This window comes from Vanessa tameamea, chromosome 22, assembly GCF_037043105.1.
Source record: "Vanessa tameamea isolate UH-Manoa-2023 chromosome 22, ilVanTame1 primary haplotype, whole genome shotgun sequence".
NCBI classification, from domain to species: Eukaryota; Metazoa; Arthropoda; class Insecta; order Lepidoptera; family Nymphalidae; genus Vanessa; species Vanessa tameamea.
The window spans coordinates 6,585,279-6,604,531 of NC_087330.1; the positions used below are offsets into that span (position 1 = coordinate 6,585,279).

A 19,253-nucleotide genomic window follows, 5' to 3' on the forward strand; every position below is an offset into this window, starting at 1 on the left:
TATTGTAATAACATGATTAAGTGCTTCCTTTGTCTAATATAAGTTAATCTGTTAAAGCGTTTGATATTTTTACTTAATTCGTGAGGCGAAGATCGAAGCCTCATTCTAACCGCGAATCATAAACGTCTTTTATCGTAATATGGTTAAGACCTTGAACTGGTATTAATTGGTATTAACTATGGAATTGCTGTTAAAAGTATAAATATTGTAATTAATAGTCAATTGGAAATATATATTCATCATGAACTGTTTGTAGTACATATTATGTAACAGTAACAGTGGTGTTATATAGTATAGCAACTATATAGCTATCAAATATTTGTTGCGGATTGATTTTAAATAAAATCAAATAAAAAAAATATAAATTAATATTATGGACCTATGCAGTAGTACAATACTCTATAATAAAGATTTATCAATCCGCAACAAATATTTGGTAGCAACAGTACTGCTATAACCGTAATAGCACCACTGAGCTACAATCGTTAACGTCCGACAACAAAACAATTTATATACATAGAGGGAGTCGAAAATGTCCAGCGGGGAATCCCTCGCGGCCCTGGATACAATTCGCCTGAGTTTGTTTAAGTTTAATCCTGCCCATGGAATATAGAATGTGATCATGCGCCTAGAGTAATTTTATTCAATACCGAAAATATTACGTACAATCTTCTGACACATAGTAATAACAAGGCAATTAACATTCAAGTATGATTAAAAATCAATGTTTTACTTTTAAAATAAGATAATGGATTTATATAATATAACGATTTCATTACGAGAACCTCTTGGTTTGTTCATTTTATTATATAGAGCACAATATATTACCTGAACAAACATTTATAAAAATGTGATGTACTTTTTTTGTATGTGCAAATAAAAAGAACAAAGCCCCAGTTGTTGTTTATTTATTATATACCTCTTCACGATAGATATATAAGATGCACAAATTAACACCTTGATATTTCAAGACATTTAAGCAAAGATTGCAAGTTTGATCTTAGCAAGCCCAAACAAACAAGCCCGGTGGCAAAAAAACAACATCAGTTAACTTTCATTTTTTTAATGATATTATCCGAACGGGTAACTTTGCCACCTGATGGTAAGTGGTCGCCACGGCCTATAGACATTTGCCTAAGTAATAACTTAAAAAAAATACTCATTTGCCAATGCGCCACCAACATTGGGAACTAAGATTTTATGTCCCTTATGCCTGTAGTGAAAGTGGCTCACTCAATGTGTTTCGGTAGTTTTCAAAACTAAAGTAGCGTAATATAATAAATTCCTTTTATCTCCGGTTATCAAATGATCCTTACATTTACAACGAAATACCAAGGTTAACTTATTTTTGTTCACAATGCGTTACATTATACATTTTTTAAGGTTTGGATCGTCAATTTACAAACAGATAAATGTACACCTTAGAAATATAAACAGTCATAAAAAGAGGACATCTCATCTGATGAAGAAATTATGTTAATTAAAAATATATATATTTGTTTATAATAATTGTTTTATTGAAGTCAGTAAACATATTATATTTAGCAGATAATTTAATCAGAGCCACTGTGTCGGGAAGACGCGCTGGACGCAGATCCGCTACGGGAACCCTGTAAACCATTTTTGTTTTGATAAATCTTACTTTTTTTCAAGTTTCAAAGTTGAAATATAACGTAAAAATTCCAATATATTCAAAAGGGTATTTTGGTCTAAGTTTTTATGAATATTAAGTTATTTAATGGAAAAGCCTATTTTTTAATTCTGTATTCATTTTACTACAACACTACACACGCGCGCCCACTGTGAACTTCTCAAGCGATTTTCGTCTCTTAGTTACGTAGATAAAGTTTAAAATTATTTCACATTGAAAATGCTCGGTGTGAATTGAGCCTAACTAGTGGTTACATAGTTCAGTTGTTTTCAATTTTAAAGATTTTTATAAATTTAGGATATCTTACTTGTCTCGAACCGCTGGCAGAACGACTTCTAGATCGTTCGGAGCCGCTCCCGGATGGGGAGTTCTTTCTGGAACTGGCCCTAGAAGATGCCTTAGAACCTGAACCCTTCGATGATGCCCTGGAAGACGCACGGGAAGATCTTCTGCTCGCTCGTGACGAAGCTCGGGAACTGGCTTTCGATGAGGCTTTCGAACCCTGTAATGAAATCGTATAGTAACTATCGTCAAAATTCATACAATTTTTTAGAAATAAAGTGAGAAGTTAAAAGTACAAGATTGTTAGTTTACATTGTGATGTTACAGACTTTATGTAGTACCTACGTGTCACAATCTACCGTACACTGGCGTGCATGGTTTTAATTGTTATGATATGTTTGTTATTAAAAAAATAAAACTAAAAGAGAGAGTTTAAACTCTTACCTTATTGCTAGCCTTAGAACTGGCTCTAGAGCCTCGTCTGCTGGTGGAGCTGGCGCGCGAACCCTTGCTCTTCGAACTGGCGCGGGACGAGGCCCGTGAACCAGATCGAGACCGACCCGATGCGGATCTTCAAAAATAGATGAAAGGTGTAATTATTCGATTTCTCAAATAAAATTATTAGAAAATTTAAAATGTTATCGCGCAACATACCTCCCAGAAGCTGACTGGACAGATCCAGATCTGGATCTCGACTTCCTAGACCCCGAACCCGATCGAGAGCGACTCCTCGACTTGCTCTTCGATCGGCCTCTGGATACCGACCTTGACCTGTTTGAACCCTTCGATTTCTCTGACTCTTGAGGTGACTTTGATACTGACTTCGAACGGGATCGTGATCTGCAATCATTATATTTTTATATATAATCTAAAAAGCCAGAAAACAAAAAACATTACAGAGTTACAAAACATTATCAGACAGTGTAAAATAAAATTAGTGAATAATCTTAAAACGAAACTGTGTAACAAAATAAATGTTGTGTGACCAACTTCAAATAATATGAAGTTTTACAATATGTATATACAGATTAATTTAACGTTTTTGTATCCAAACCAATAAATCTTTTCTATGTTCTATCTGAATCTGTAGCTTTACCTGCGCGAAATTTAAATAACTTCACCCCACAATTTACTTCTAGAGGGGTGAATAAAAAATAGTAGCCCATGTCCTTTCCTGGGACTCAAATATGGTATGGAGATGCCATACCAAATTTCATGTAAACCAGTTCAGCAGTTTATTATTATAAATGCGAAAGTCACTATCTGTTTCAGACATACAGTTAAGACATACAGTTATCATTTTATAAATAATTAAAACATTTAAAAGATTGAAAAACCAATCAAACCTCCACATATCATCACAAAAACACAAACATAGACACTAAAATAATACATCTAATTATGCAACTTTAATAATTTATATAAAAAATTTAAAGTTCTTGAAACATTTTTAACTTCAACTATTATTTTATAAATAGAATCAAAAATAAAAATATACAAATAGAAGAAAGAATAGAATTAATATTTTATGTTAATGACCAGTGACTGACCTCTCTTTTTCATTTCGGTCTTGTTTCTCTTCTTCTTCATCATCATCGTCTTCTTCCTCTTCCTCATCCTCTTCCTAAAAGACAATTAACAACAATATTTAGGTATAATCTATACTAACATTGTAAAGCTGGACAGTTGCCTGATGATGCATGATTTATCAGTCGTATTTGTAAACATATTTTTGTATTAGTTAATCCACTTATTGGTAAAGGTCAGTGCTTTCAGTCACTTTATAGTAGACACCTGAGAGAGGATTGTACAAATAACCTTAAAATATTAGAAAATAACAGGGATGAAATGACCATACCATTGAATCATAAATGAAATAAATATTTCTAATGAGGTAATATTTTACTTTGTACCTAACTGAGGAAACTACTAAACCATAGTTCACAATGCCTTATCCAGAATATGGAGAGCATTTCAAAGAAGGTTTCAGTCAATAATATTATTATAAAGTCTTAGTACCTACTTATTCCTGTGGTTTCACCTGCTTTAAATTTAGACTATTGAAATGAGATTTTCATATTTTTATAATACACTAAATTACCAACAACACTTTATTTACTGTTACCACATTATAGCTTAAATGTACATATTTACTCATATCGTATCTAGTTTTCCATTCAATATTCAAATTCTCTGACATAATAACATTTATTAAATAATATAGTAGCAACTAAAATTTAATATAAAAACATATTCTATCGCCAAATAATAATACAAATTTGGTGTGTTCCAGTTTTACAGCAGACAGCATCTTAGTTCCCAATGTTTGTGACGCATTGGCGGTGTAAAGAGTGGCTAAAATTTCTGACGGTACCAGTGTCTATGGATGGTGGTGACTGGCAAATGGGTGAGTGATTCATTTGCCAGTCTGCCTAGGTACTATATAAATAAATAATATTATATTGTGATATAAAAACATATAATAAAATAAATAGGCTTTGTAACCTGCGGGGGTTCCAACTGTTTCTCTCTCAAACGTAGCATACGGTGTTCGGGAGCACTCAGAGGCCTATGGGTAACAACAAGTCTAGTCAACGCCTGAGCTGCTGCACCAGCGCGGGCTCGTCGTTTCGACAGCCGCACTCGTGTCTCCAGTTCATTGTAATAAATACAATGGTTGCGTACAACCTAAAAACAAAAATAAAAAATATATTATATTTATCTTATAGAAATTATCAAATATTTTATTAATTTTTATTTCAATTAATAATTTTCATTTATGATTTATTTTTTAAAGCAATTTTTATGAATGGCTAGTTTTTTATGATAATATACATATATAAATAATACACAAAATATGTATATGAACCCTATATATATCTGAAAATGTTAAGAATCCTAAATAAAGTCAAATTTTGACATTTATTATACAAATACGTATGCATATGAATAGACTAATTAAAATCATGCATATTTTGCATGAAAACATATAAGTAATACATAAAATCTAAGTATTTATTTCTTACCAAAAAGTAGTTCTCCTCATAGCCCTTCGAGGCTTTACTTTTGACATTCCAGTTGTATTCCCTAGCCATTTTATATTCATATGTGTCACCGTCCAAGTAAGGAATATTCTCAGCAATATCACGTCTTCGCTTCTGAATGGTATCTTCTGTGGGTAGACAATAAGCAACAAACTGTTCGCCACTTTCATCCATCACACCCCTGAAGATAATAAAGTATATTTTAATATAATATACAAGAAAAAATTATGCAAATTATCTCATTTTACTATCTCTTTTAAGGACAACTATGAGCAGGATCTGATATCAGATCTGATGATGTAATTTATCAAATATATCATTTAAAAAAAATTATAGGGTTTATCTAATTTTAGATTATAATATTATAATAACTGTGCGATTGCTATAGTGACCATCGAGGACCTAGGCATCTGCAAAGTTCCTATTTCCCATTTTAAATACTACTTACCTAATCATAGCTTGAGACATAGCTTCAATCTGTCCTGCAATATTCTTATCTGCTGGTGCAGGATCTGAATCAAATATGACCTGGGCACAAGGATACTTCCACATATCAAAGTCAGGGAACACAGACATAACCTCCACTGGTGTCACACCAGGTTTACTGTAATGCTTCTCAATTGGCTTCTTATTATCTTCAAAGGTCTTTTCAATTGCTTTAATTTGACTATCTCTGTCCATATACAATGTCTCTTCACTAAATATTTTCTTGACATTGTAACCCACCTTGGCTTCAACCTAAAAATTACAAATATTAGATGATTATTTCATGTTTTTACAAAAAAAAAATGGTTTAAGTGTAACATAAGGATGGTATAATCCAGGCTGTAGAAGATAATAGCTGGTAGTACCTTTTCCATAGATTGTGGTTGAAACCTAGTTTGTTCTGTAGATATATACTCAGATCGACGCAACCATGACACACTTTTAGCATGATGACGAGAGCGCTTTGAATCTTGGGGCGTAAGCACGTCATCTTCAAGAAGTTTCTCATCTGCTGGATCTAACTGTGCATTGCCGTCGCCTTGGTAGATATCTCTATTTATCAAGTCAATATGAACACCGAGATCATGTTCCGTTAATACTTCATATCTGTAATTCTTCTCTAGAGACGTCGGATTGTACTGAATGAACCTCGTCGATGGAAATGGATATGTTATAAACTTCAGATCAAATGGTATGTCGGGAAGGGTATTGCAATATTTGACACGCGTTACAAGTTCCGACCTAAAATGTATTATACAATCAATAAACATAAAAACAGCCAAATATAATTTTATTCCATAAAAAACCAACTAACCTCCTTTCTCCTGTCCTTTGAGGACGCTTCTCGCGTTCAGCCTCATTCGTTTGAACAGTTGGTGGCATTTTTAATTATAGTGCATTTCATACCTAATAATAAGCCATTTTTATCTTACTTCCACAATAACAATAAGTGAAACTTAAAACTAAACAGCATCACCAGCGTTAAAATGTTTTGACAATCGGAAATATCTGGAGTTAACAGATAATAATATATATACAGATAATCAAAATATACACACATAATCAAAATATACACTACAGATTATAAAATATGTCTAATATATTTTTGACAGCGTAGCAAAATTTCAAAAATTCCTTGCAACGCCAATGCACCACTAACCTTGGGAACATATATGTCTCTTCTGCCAGTAATTACACCTCGGCTCGGCTCAATGCAGTACACAACAACGCTAAGTAATGCCACTTGGCGGCCCTGCAAGTACAAGGTTTGCACAGTTTTACCACCAGGTAAACCAACTTAAATTGTTATAGCTATTCCACTGTGGTTATTGATCATTCACAATTGCAATGAACATAGCAGCAAAACAAGGAATACATATAACCCTTGTAATATAATATGGAATTATCCCGATGCTGTTGCTTGGCACCAATAATATTTAATTATAAATATTACACAAAACAATAAATACACAGAGTTTTATTTTATATAGCTTAAAAATTGTTGTCTACCTTAATAAGGTTTATTATAGCAAAAATGATAAGAAATTCGTCTCTCTAAATAACTGGTGATTCCAATCAAGCTATATTATATATATATTTATTTGAAACACTACAATTGTTATTCAAAAGGCTTTAAAAAATCAATATAATATTAGAATTAAAATATTTGATTTATTTTAACCGAAAATTTGCGATAGATATTTAAATATTCCTATAAATTGAGTTGACCTTTTTCTTGGAATTAGATTTAAAATAAATTCAACTAAGAAGTTTATCTGTTTAAACCTATTTAAATCTTACACCAATTGCTTTTAAAACTAATAATTTCAGATATGAAACTTATCATACTTTATAATAAATTATTATATTCCATATTGCTTTCTTATAAAACGAAGCTCTTGCTCTTGACCAAGGTTTTTTAGAATGGCAATTTACTTCCGGAAACGTAACTAATGTAATACCATAATGCGTTAACGCTCTTCATTTTCATTCGCCGGTCGCTCATCATTCCTTGACTGAGTTTAACGCCGCCATCTTTCTTTTCTCACAAGTCTTGTCGGCTAGGAGGTAAGTTGTAAAAATGTAAAATTTTCTTTTAATAAGTGATAGTGCCTATTCTTACATTATAATTTTATTACTAAACTGTAGTAGCTACATTTTCTATAGTATTTCGAAGTTCAACAATCTAGATATTCACAAAATGATTATGCGACCATGTGGTCGGCAACTGAAAGGAATCGGAAGAGAACTGCGCATTATGTTTTATAAAAAAAATCTTGAAGTACGCAAATCAAGTGACAATTTATATTATCAAAAGGCTTGAAATTACTTATTTAATGTATTATCATGAAATAAATTTGTAATAACGTGAATCCTGATAGAAGACAACGTGGCGCGAAGATCATTGATCAAAAAATTTGTCGTTTTTTTTTTTTTAGATAAAACATGGGTTCCGTGGAACGTGCCGGTGATGCGACATCCGAAGTGGAGACAGGAGATGAGGAGGAAATTGCTGGTGGTGAATTAGCAGCACACCTACTGAAAAGGTAAGCACAACTCGTTCAACCAAAATTTTTAACTAGAGTATAAATAGACATCATTGAATCAACGAAAGACATAAAACACGTGTTTGTATTGAATTGTGAGTTTCTTGTTTTTCTACACTTCTAACAAATTAATTTTATTTATAGCATAAATTTATTTAAAATTTCATTTTTATTATTGGTTTTCAGTAGTAGGCGACGGTATTGTTACGTATTGATTGTGTGTATAACCCTGACAGTTTTTATTTTTATTCTCGAGGTTAATTCAATTACATTAAATATTGCGTTGATTAACCTAGAAACGGGGTAGGGAATTTTAACCATATAAGATGATTCTGAATATCTCAATTGTGAGTCATTGTGATTCATCCAATTATATAAAATCTCATTCCTATCTTTGAAACGAAGCTTACTTGAGCCTACTATATATTTAGTAATTGAGATACCATGGAAACCTGAACAACACGAGGAAATAAATAGCTAGACTTGAATTTAAATTTTATTTGTTTAGACAACTTGAGTAACTAACTTAAGTACTACACTATTAAGCTTAAAAAAACTAGTTAGTTGTAGTTTTTGAATTTTCGCCCGTTTTATTTTTCGATAAGGCTATATGACACGCGGGTGTCACGAATCGCAAGTATAAGGTTTTTGATTAATATTAAATTAGGAGAGCAATTAATATTAATTAGTAATTAAAATGTTTAAAAGCAAAAATACGTTTCAAATAAATACCGATTTGCTGCTTAACGTGCTGATAGGCGCATTTTTATTTCAACACCAATTACCACGTGTTAAATAGGATTGGTTTGCGGAAAAATATGTACAAAAAAAAATTTTTTTTTGATGTTTTGTTACTATGATATAGTATATCTTATAATTAATTATAACAAGAAATTTGAAATTGTTAGGAACAAATCCAAATGAAGTGATAAAGTTACAAAAAAAAAATCACGTAAGAATTTCCTGCAATATTTTTGTATTTAAAAAATAATTCATGAAAGAATTATCGGTTAAACCCAAGATATTTGATTCTATAATACTATTTTACTTGACAATTACTGCAATACCTACTAGTATTATTAGATTTTTTTTATGAAATTACTATACAGCGATGATTTTAAATTATCCAAGTAAAGATACACAAAAACGTCTCGACGTTCGAATGGGGTGTAAAAAAGTAATGATCGATTGAGATTACGGGTCATTGAACCAATGAGTCATTTCATGCTCTACTTGGTCGGTAACAGACGGCTCACGGCACGCGTGTCTGAATGCCTTTGGAATCGTTTGTAGAGCTGCATGTAGTAACAGTCAAACGCGAGCGAGTCCTTAAGTTTTCTAGAATACTTATCACAATGCAAAAATTATGTAGATGGAGAGTTGATTTGGGCATGCTTCGATGTTACGGTGGAATTAACATAAATAAATATATTTTTGATAATACAAAGATTAAACGTAAAATTGCAATTTCGTAAATTTCGATAAAAACAGCATAATTTGTTTGTCTATTAAGTAATCTAAATAAAAATCTTGTGATCCGTTGAAAAATGAAGGGAACAGAGAACAGTCAAGGGCAATCATTGGCAGATGGCAATCTTTAAACAGGAAATTTAGATGAGTTGATTAGTTGAAAGTCATTTATGTACGCACGTCTGGGCAGATGGAACCAAAATAATACTGCTGTGTATCTATTCTAACGATCCATGCCTTAAGGTGGTGATACCGTGATACAAACTCGAAAGATGACCCTTTTCCCATCTAGCCGACAGGAAAATTACAGCAAATGACTATTTACCAAGTATATAAAATATACACATTACTATGATTTATCGTGTTAAATGTTTATAATGATGTCGATAAAATTAATTTTAGTAAATGAATGGTGTGATTAATATATTTATTAATTAAAAATATTATATTCTGAAAGAAAACTACATTAGAAAATGTTTACTCTGATAATTATTACAAATGAATTTAAATTGTAGCTGTGACATTGACTTTGAGAACGTAAATAATACGGTAACTTTAATAATAACAGCAATATTTTACTTCAGTGAGATACAAAACTATTGGAGCATAAAAATGCTAATCAAACCGATTTATTGAAAGTTGAAGTAAAATATTTTACTGTATTTATATTAAGTCACTGTAATATTGACTAATTTTATTTTAAATTACATATAACCCTAACACAATGATGTCTTCCTGACCGATTACGGCCACGACAACCATTCTCAAAGGAGGACTAGCTATTTGAGCTATACATATTATCACAAGTGTATGTAAAAACAGATGTATGTAATTTTACCATAGTGGTAGACAGCAGACATTAGACAATATTGTATTGACAATAAAGGATATACGCCTAACGGTGGACCTTAGTATGCGAACGACAAATGTCTTTCTTTTGCTCTGTATGTCCAGATGACTTCCGATTGTCGTTTAACATATCACTGAGACTGAATACTCAGAAATATAAACCAAGTATTTAATGAACAGTTTTTACGTTATGCGCGGACATTAAGCGAGTTATTTTTAACTCGAAACGTTTCTGGATAGTTACTATCGATCGCCGTTGTTAAAGTGATATTAAAACCTGTTTTCTGTATATACATTATTTCAAAGTCACGAGTCGCATTTTTTGGAACATTGTAAAATTTAATCTCGTGACCAAATTAAACATGCGTTAAATTGTGATGGATTCATCGCCCGTCATGAAACTGGGTCATGCGATAAATTAATCCATGTTTTAACTAGCTAAATTTACACTTTTAAATTTAGTCATTACAGGATTGAGTCTAATCCCCCCCCATGTATGCGTATTATGCACATTCATTTTGAAACACGGGTAGGCCCAATTTCAGGTATATCGATATATACAGTTCTGTATCTAAACTATGAACAGTTGAAATTTTACTGTTATTTTATGAAAATAAGAAACTTAGCAATCCATATTTCAAGCTTAAACGTCTTATTATCAACTTACATTATAAACCTGAAATTTGGCGCAAGTTTTTATTTTTAATCAAGTAATTATTATCTTCCTGAACAGTGGCATCACTAGAAACGAGATGCTAGTTGCTATCACCAACCGCATCCACGCTGAAGCGATGGCTTCATTACCTCCCAACGTGCGTCGACGAATTCGCGCACTCCGGTCTCTTCAGAAAGAGTTTGTAGATATCGAGGCCAAGTTCTACTCTGAGGTTCATGCGCTCGAGTGTAAATACGAGAAAATGTATAAACCGCTGTTTGAAAAGGTGAGAGAATTTTGTACCAAGTAAAAATTGACAGTTGCATGGATTGTGTTGTTAATTGTCCTAAGTGTTGTGTTTCGAATAACAATCTAATGTAATTTTTCCAGCGAGCTCAAATAGTAAATGGTTCTTACGAGCCAAATGATGACGAGTGTCTAAACCCTTGGCGTGATGAAACTGAAGAGGAGGAATTAGCTCGTAGTGTTCAAAATGCTGCTATTGCTGATAGTGACGAGAAGAAAGAGGAAAACAAATTAGCAGAGTTAGTAGCGTTTGAGTCATTGTGCTACATTTATTACTTAATATTCTCGTCTGATAGAGCAAATGCAGTTGCATTAAGTTACTGTAATTAATTTGTTATGATGACACACTTACACCATTTTCTGAAAAATCATGATCGATTTCTCTAACATGCATCACCAACTGAGGCAACATGTAAATAGACAAAATAATATTTTTATATTTACCCTATTTGTAACTAGTTCATATCTCTTGCAGGCCACCCATGGACCCCAATGTAAAGGGCATCCCAGACTTTTGGTATAATATATTTAAAAATGTTTCCATGCTGTGTGAAATGATGCAAGATCATGATGAACCAATTATTAAATGTCTTCAGGATATTAAAGGTATGTGGTGTATTAAAAAAAACATTTACAAGTTTTAGCAAATATCTAATTAATTTTACTTTTCCTATGAATTTGTTTAAAAATGGTATTTCATTACTGTTTTCTGAACATTAATTATACTAAAATAAAGAAAGTAAATCTCTAATAAAATATTTCTTTGTACAGTGCAAATGCATGAAGATCCCATTGGTTTCACCCTCGAGTTCCACTTTGCACCCAATGATTACTTTACAAACACAATTCTCACAAAGGAGTACTCCATGAAGTGTAAACCAGACGAGGAGAGTCCCTTGGAATTTGAAGGTCCTGAAATTTACTCATGCAAGGTAATTAAAAAATATTTTCTATTGTACTATGAATATGTTTTCTATAATTGATATGATTAACTATAAGAAAATAAAATTAAAAAAAACACGTTAAACGTTTGAAATATAATCATTTGTCATAAAGGGCTGTGAAATCAACTGGAAAAAGGGCAAAAATGTAACAGTAAAGACGATAAAGAAGAAACAGAAACACAAGTCCCGAGGCTCAGTTCGCACAGTCACCAAGTCAGTTCAAGCCGACTCATTCTTCAACTTCTTCTCCCCACCTCTGATGCCCGATGACCCCAATTCCACCTTAGCTTCAGATACACAGGTATGTCAAACTATGTTTACACTGAATCTGTTTTTACGTTTGTAATAATTTTAAGGATATCTGTAAATATGTAACTAAAAAATATATACAATGAAATACCGCTGCATGGTAGAGGTATAGAAGTGATGGATTTCAGTGCTCTTAGCTGCATCGCAGTGTAAGCACTGCATAGTTCCAAGAGTTCCTAGTGAAAATATCTCGTTGGGAAAGTTAAATAAGATTTTGTTGATTTTCCACCTGGGGATAGATCCCAGGATCTCGGAATCTGCAGCCTTAAAAGCTATGATCCGATATGAGTAGTTACAATGATATTGCCTCTCATGACATTGATATATACAGTCATAACAGCCATAGTTTTAAGAAAAAAATAGACTCTTTGCTCAATTAGTGTCAAGATATTTTTTTTTTTGTTAATTTCTATTTCTTTAATTGGGAGTAATTTATTATTATTTTTTGTTCTTTCACATTTTTGTTTTTATTTTAAAGATATATTAATGTATGAGTGTAGTGTTTTGTTGATTTTTTTTTGTTATTTAAAATGTATAATGTAAACGCCTGTAGTGGTGTATCACACCATACATTAATTTATTTCCTACTTTTTCTTAATAATTTGTGAATATGCCGATGGTGTTTCGAGAATCTATAAATAAATAAATAGTCATGAGTCGAACGTAGTAGTCAATTCATTTATACATATAAATGTCAACTGAGCGCGCGTTCATTGTTTTTTGATTTTCTATACTATGATATTTTTTATTGAATAACATTATTTTTGGTAAAGTAATATATTCGATGTTAATTCGGCGTCTCTCCCTGCAGGCATTGCTAACGGCCGACTTCGAAGTGGGTCACTACATCCGCGAGCGCGTCGTGTCGCGCGCCGTGCTGCTCTACACGGGCGAGGGGCTCGACGAGGACGACGACGACGACTACGAGGAGGAGGTGGGTTCCGACGTTATACTACTGTGCACACAGGATAACACTTAAAGAATCTTAAGTCACCCTTACTTATGATAAAAGATAGCTGTGATATAATCTTTAATAAGATGTAGTTATAAATACAAAGCTTTCTCTTATCCTGTGTACACATACAGACATTAATTTTATAAAAAAAAAATCTATATAGCAATTATGTTCAAAACTGTCTGCCATCATTCTTCTACATTTATTTTTCTTTTAACATATTAAACTTGCTTTTCATTAAAAGTATAAGTAATATAAACTAGTATTTTCGGCTAATCTTCATAAGCATGAAATAAAACAAATTCTACAGCCATCTGGTAGCTACATGCTTTATTTATGTGCATGGTAGAGTTTTTAGTGCCTCTTATAAAATTAGACCAGCCTTCACATCAAAATCAGACGAAGGTACAGTATATTTATATTTTTGGTTTGATTTTAATTTAGAAATCATACCAAGAGTAGCTCAATCTCCGAAATATATAATAGAATAGAAATGGTGTTTATTATGAGTCTTAATTAACTGTTATTTACATAAATTTATTAATCTACAAGTTCCTTTTATCAAGTTGACCGTTTCCATGAAAAAAAGTTAATTTTATAAATTATATATAAAATTAAGTAGGTTGAGCTACATCTGGGCCGAAGGTTTTAATTAGTGTGGTAAAATTCACATACACAAATACCACTATCTCCGTCTGGTTAGATTGTTGGCGGCTCGACCAAAAGCGGTATATTTGTTTTCAGGAGGATTCGTACTCTGACGAGGACTCTGGTACCGAGGAGGTTTCTGACGCGGAGGATTGATGCAACACCCTATCCGCCCACCATTAGCGTTTACTAGCGTTCTAGCAACTAGCCACTAAGCGCGCTAGGTTCGAACAAACTGCAGCAGCGGTTGTTCGACCTTAGACCGTTGGACGACTCTTATGCACAATTGAGTGTGGCTTTTGCCTTTGGCGCGATCATATCTGTCCCATATCAAAAACTTATTGTACCAAAAATAATCTAAATTATATCTCGCAGGGCGATAAGTTAATACTCTAGATGGAATAGGTCGGGAAATCGGCTCTAGAATTTTTATAACTGACCATTTAAATGACAATATTCAGTCTCTTTGAAATAATTAAATTCTAAAGTTATTTCCCGCATGAATTCCGATTTGTTTTGGATATTCGTTTAAAAATTGTTAGTATTTGAGCGCTAGACTTTAATTAAGATATACTTCTCGCATTTTTGTTACGTTTATGCATGGTTTATCCCTAGAAGTAGATAAATATGTTTTAGACGCCAATTGTTGTGTAAATGAGCTCAAAGAGCGCTATATTTTGTCTATCTGAAGCGAGAAGAGTAATGGTGCCTTAATTGTAATGCATGATAATGGTTACATGTTTACGAAAACCTATATTGCATTTCTAGAATAGTTATACAATTCTCGTTTTTTATTTATTATTATACATTAATTATTGTAATAGTGTGTATTTTTGTTTACGAATTTTACGTATTCGTTTGTGTACTTTTAAATTTCATGTGATATTATATTCTCTAAGGCTATTCAATGTTTCCTACTAAATGAAATTTAATTTGTCATTCCATGCGTGGCTATTTGTCCCGTAGTGGTTGTTCGATTGGAGCATCTTTCTGAATCTCTAGTGCCAAACTGCATTTTTATCATCACTAGAACATTGCAAACTGTGATCTTTCTCTTGGAGATGTATTAATGACTAAACAATAGTTAGGTCGGAATATAGATGTATATTTTTTATTTATGTAACTTTTCTATCGAAGTGAGCATAATAATACGTCATAGCAGCTCGAGCTAGTTTTTACATAATATGGTTATGGCTTTTATGTTTTTGGCATGATGTCGTACCGATGACATTAAAATTGTAAGCTTTTTATCCATGTGTTTTATTTTATTCCTTTCTTGCATGCGATTTAATTTTCGGTAAACGACGGCGAGCAGATGGTTGCAGAATTAACGTAATTAGGTGACTTAGCGAACGAGTGTGTTTGCTCGGAATTGATTTTGAACTCTATGATCAGGAGGACGAGGAATGTTCGACGGAAGAGAGCGAGGACGAGGAGCCCGCGCCGCGGAGACGCGCCAAGAAGCACGCCGCCAGCGGGCAGCACGACTCGCCCGCCGAGTGCAAGCAGCAGTAGCGCTCGCCACTGGCACTCGCATTTCCGTTCTCAAACCGCGTCTTGGTGCTATTGCAAAATACTACAAACGGGACAACGACTCGGGTCGATTCGTACCTATGGGCACACGCGTGGCAGACGGCATAACGTTCGTATTCATATCTACCGGCAGACGTCTACTCGGAGAAACTTTTTATAATCTCTAAATAATTCGATAGATTTTACATCAATCATATTTTTTTTGTATACGAGACTAATGACAAGGTATCGCCAGCCACAGATATGTGCATACAAGTACCGTTACAGGCAAAATATTTGCCAAGAATTTCTGTGGATGCCGGTTCGCATGTGTAGATTATGCTGCGATAACCTTCGTTAGATGTGAATACGTTAATTTATCTGGAAAAATGTTAAATAGCTACGTACTATGTCTGTAGATATCAATCTACCTTTGTTAAAATGCACCCAATTATTTTGCGCTGTTTCAAAGGCCAGTCTGTTTACATTTGTGTTAAATTCTCCCATCTTTTGAACTAAATTGTTTAAAAAGTATAATTTCTGCAAAATTTTTACAAGGTTTCATGTCGATATTCGACATGAGGAGCATGTAGCATACATTATTTACGTGATCAATCAATGTGCAAGTTTGTTGCGCTCAATTTAATAAAAAGAAGTTAACATTCCTTCTGGTTAATGATATATCGTTATTCTCTTATTAAATCTATCCGCCTGTTTAATATCTTATTTGAAAATGCGATCATGGTGAAATCGCTAATAATATCGAATCATTGACAGTATTTAATCCAAATGAATAATCATATTATTTAAATCACCAATTTTTGGTTCTAAATAATGTTAGCGAAACAATTGTGATGTAATTGAATTTGCTGTAAATTATGTAAACAGCTGTCATAACGTTTAACTGTCTTTAAGACTGTATACTAGTTTTAATATAATCATTTTTATGTCGAAATATTGCAAAGTTGCATAAAAAAAAGCACAGTAAGGTGCAAAAAAACTCAGATTGAAAAGCAGTTTTGAGAAGCGTTGAGTTATCGCATACACCAGCTACTAGGATATTTGTACACAACATTTTTAAAATAAATTTAGTTTTAAATTTTGTCTTTTATTGAAGTTTATTTATTATATTACTAACCTTTTCGAATTAAAAAGTGCCCTGGATATGATATAAGGTATGTTTATATTTTGTTGGTACATATTATGCCAACATTACTTATTGATATGAAGTTTCTACACACGTTATCTAAGTTGCTAGACAATGTTAAAAGAAACCATTAGATGTCACTCAACTTAGGACTTTTCTGTTGAACCAATCTGACGGATACGTTTTACAAAAAAAAATCCTGACTTAAATCTTTACTTTATCTAATAATATACATGTCAGTAAATGTCTGTTTAGTTAAAAATAAATTAAGTAACCTAGATACGGCTTAAGAAATACATACTCTTGTCTCATCTGTTATTTGGAATACATATAGATACATACAATATGTTAATGAAATATTGTTAAAATATACAAACGTTCATTAAAAATAAACCGGAAATGGGTTACGTAGCTTAACTTTAATAGTTTTTTTAACAACTTCCTAGATTGTTATTAATTGAAATCATTTGCTTACATAACGAAGTTTCAAATTGCGGTAAGATTTTGTAAATTTTGCGTCAGGATATCCCAGTTTTTTTAAAAGTTCCATAATAGTGAATAATGAGACTGATCAATGTTACTTCATTTATAAATTTATTCAGTTTGACATAAAAATCAATACATCGCTTTTCTATTGCTGCATTATTATATTTTATATAGGTTACCGTTAATTTGCGTAAATCAGTTAGATTAATAAGGGATTCTGCAGATTATCTGGCTAAGTCAGTTAAAATGAAAAAATAATTCTATTCTTATATCAACTAAATAGTTTGCAGAATACCTATGTATTCGGTTGTGGTTTAGTAATCGGGTGCAGGATTGGGGGGTAGAGGGGCTGTGGAGGAGGCCATGGGTAATCTCACTATCCCCTGGTACCATTCCCATCATGCGAATTTGCTCCGTCCCTGAAATATTACCAAAACTAATCTTTTAATTCTAACCTCAAATCAGGCTGTCTATCAACAATTTCGAAACTCGGTGGCTTTCGGTGCTACGGGATGTGCAGCACCTTCGCCTTTCGTAATAAAGCACAGGCACGATGTGCACGGGTGCTGCACCCCCTTAGCGCCTTCGGTTTCTTAAAAGATCTCTAGGGGTAAGACCGACAAGACCATATTGAGTCAGAGTTAACAGAGTCGGTTTTGTGTCAATTTTTTTACAATCAAATGTATAAATCTAAGCTTTCTAGCAAAATTATTAAAATAAATCACAACTAACAAAAGGAGCACTCATTCGAATTACGCGAGTCAAAAAGAAATGACGAACAACATGTACCTAAATATGAATAATGTCAGAACAAATTCGTGATATTTGACATATTCATTTAGCGTTTTGACATATGACGAGCACCTTATGTATATTGCATCCTTGTCGAACTTAAACAAAATAGTTACTCATCCTGCTCTTATAGTGATATTACGAATTATTTGACATATTTCTGCGTATATAGGTTATGATAGATTTTCTTAATTTTCTCGAAAACGGCGCAGTTTCGCACGACGCGAGTGGTATAGTTGTAATCAGGGACCAAACCTCTAACATAGACCACACTTTGTTTCCCCAAAATCGTGGCGACTTTTACTAAACCCAACCCCGCAGAGGAGCGGAGGAGCGAAACATAAGTGTTTCGGTCACTGTCTTCCGCAATTTTCGGAAGAACAACGGATGGACTTTCAGGAAATCTGCAGGTTACCTAGTTAATGTGCATATTAACGTATTCTGCATTCTAACGTTAACATATACATTGTGACGATCTAGGTTTTGATCAAGTGCCTAACATTTATATCCGAAGTACGGAACGAGATTGAGTTGAAGGCTTTAAGTTTGAGGTTTATAGTTTATATAATCTAGGTTAGTTGCTGCTTTTGGCTATAAAATTTTTTAGCTGATTCGACTGGGACAAGTTTCTAATAATGTATGAATGCCGCGTAATTAAGTCATCCCTTACGTACTATAAATCTGGCTGTAAATCTAAAATATTTTTTTTTGACGGAATGTCCATGAATTATAGGGAGGTAAATTTATAAAATTATAATCAAAATTAACGAAGGTCTGAATGCAAAAGAAAGAAACTGAGAGAATGTCGATTTCCCGCTTTCATTTGACGGTCTTAAGAATTATTGACCAGATCAATATGGGGTTACCAGGGTCACAATATTCAGACAGTAAATTAATTGATTTCTAAATAAACTACAAGAAATAGATCAATCTCTTAAAAATCTGCTAGAAGTCACTGTACACTTTCGATACCCGTTGCGGTCTAAGGTTTAAATAGTATATACGAATTTTACTTATTAAAATATGAACATTATTCTTAAATTTACATGTACAAAGTACAAGTACAAAGTCTTACCCATAATTATAAAAAGATACTTTTTTATTAAAAATTATCGACGTCAATTTTTAAGGTTATTATCCCAGGTTTACGTCAAGATTATGTTCAACCGTG

General features: G+C 32.9%; 2 protein-coding genes across 3 annotated transcripts; one reads left to right on the forward strand and one right to left on the reverse strand.

The window, feature by feature from the left end:
- Positions 1–1,495: 1,495 nt before the first annotated feature.
- Positions 1,496–6,461, reverse strand: Atms (antimeros). Its single transcript, XM_026634591.2, has 10 exons — positions 6,278–6,461; positions 5,829–6,204; positions 5,426–5,715; positions 4,960–5,158; positions 4,439–4,621; positions 3,484–3,557; positions 2,588–2,773; positions 2,378–2,504; positions 1,959–2,153; positions 1,496–1,610 (listed from the first exon to the last, which is right to left on the reverse strand). The coding sequence occupies exons 1-10, from the start codon at positions 6,343–6,345 to the stop codon at positions 1,554–1,556; spliced, it is 1,755 nt and encodes a 584-aa protein (XP_026490376.2). The 5' UTR covers positions 6,346–6,461; the 3' UTR covers positions 1,496–1,553.
- A 916-nt stretch (positions 6,462–7,377) lies between these two features.
- On the forward strand, positions 7,378–16,756 carry LOC113396597 (nucleosome assembly protein 1-like 1-B). Of its 2 annotated transcripts, none has more exons than XM_026634593.2 (9): positions 7,378–7,530; positions 7,902–8,009; positions 11,062–11,269; positions 11,374–11,528; positions 11,765–11,895; positions 12,061–12,221; positions 12,346–12,534; positions 13,354–13,476; positions 15,541–16,756. In XM_026634593.2, the coding sequence occupies exons 2-9, from the start codon at positions 7,909–7,911 to the stop codon at positions 15,658–15,660; spliced, it is 1,188 nt and encodes a 395-aa protein (XP_026490378.1). In that variant the 5' UTR covers positions 7,378–7,530; positions 7,902–7,908; the 3' UTR covers positions 15,661–16,756. The 2 variants fall into 2 exon arrangements, with proteins under 2 accessions (XP_026490378.1, XP_026490379.1); XM_026634594.2 differs by lacking the exon at positions 15,541–16,756 and adding an exon at positions 14,242–15,395.
- The last annotated feature ends 2,497 nt before the right edge of the window (positions 16,757–19,253 follow it).

Bases quoted from the DNA above. Each gene is read 5' to 3' on its own strand.
- Atms (XM_026634591.2), bottom strand. From the start codon at position 6,345: ATGCCACCAACTGTTCAAACGAATGAGGCTGAACGCGAGAAGCGTCCT. The intron at 2,774-3,483 runs GTCAGTCACTGG...TAATGATTGCAG, and splicing joins GACCGAAATGAAAAAGAGAG to ATCACGATCCCGTTCGAAGT. The intron at 2,505-2,587 runs GTATGTTGCGCG...CTATTTTTGAAG, and splicing joins GTCCAGTCAGCTTCTGGGAG to ATCCGCATCGGGTCGGTCTC.
- LOC113396597 (XM_026634593.2), top strand. From the start codon at position 7,909: ATGGGTTCCGTGGAACGTGCCGGTGATGCGACATCCGAAGTGGAGACA. The intron at 11,896-12,060 runs GTATGTGGTGTA...TTCTTTGTACAG, and splicing joins ATGTCTTCAGGATATTAAAG to TGCAAATGCATGAAGATCCC. The intron at 12,222-12,345 runs GTAATTAAAAAA...TTTGTCATAAAG, and splicing joins CTGAAATTTACTCATGCAAG to GGCTGTGAAATCAACTGGAA.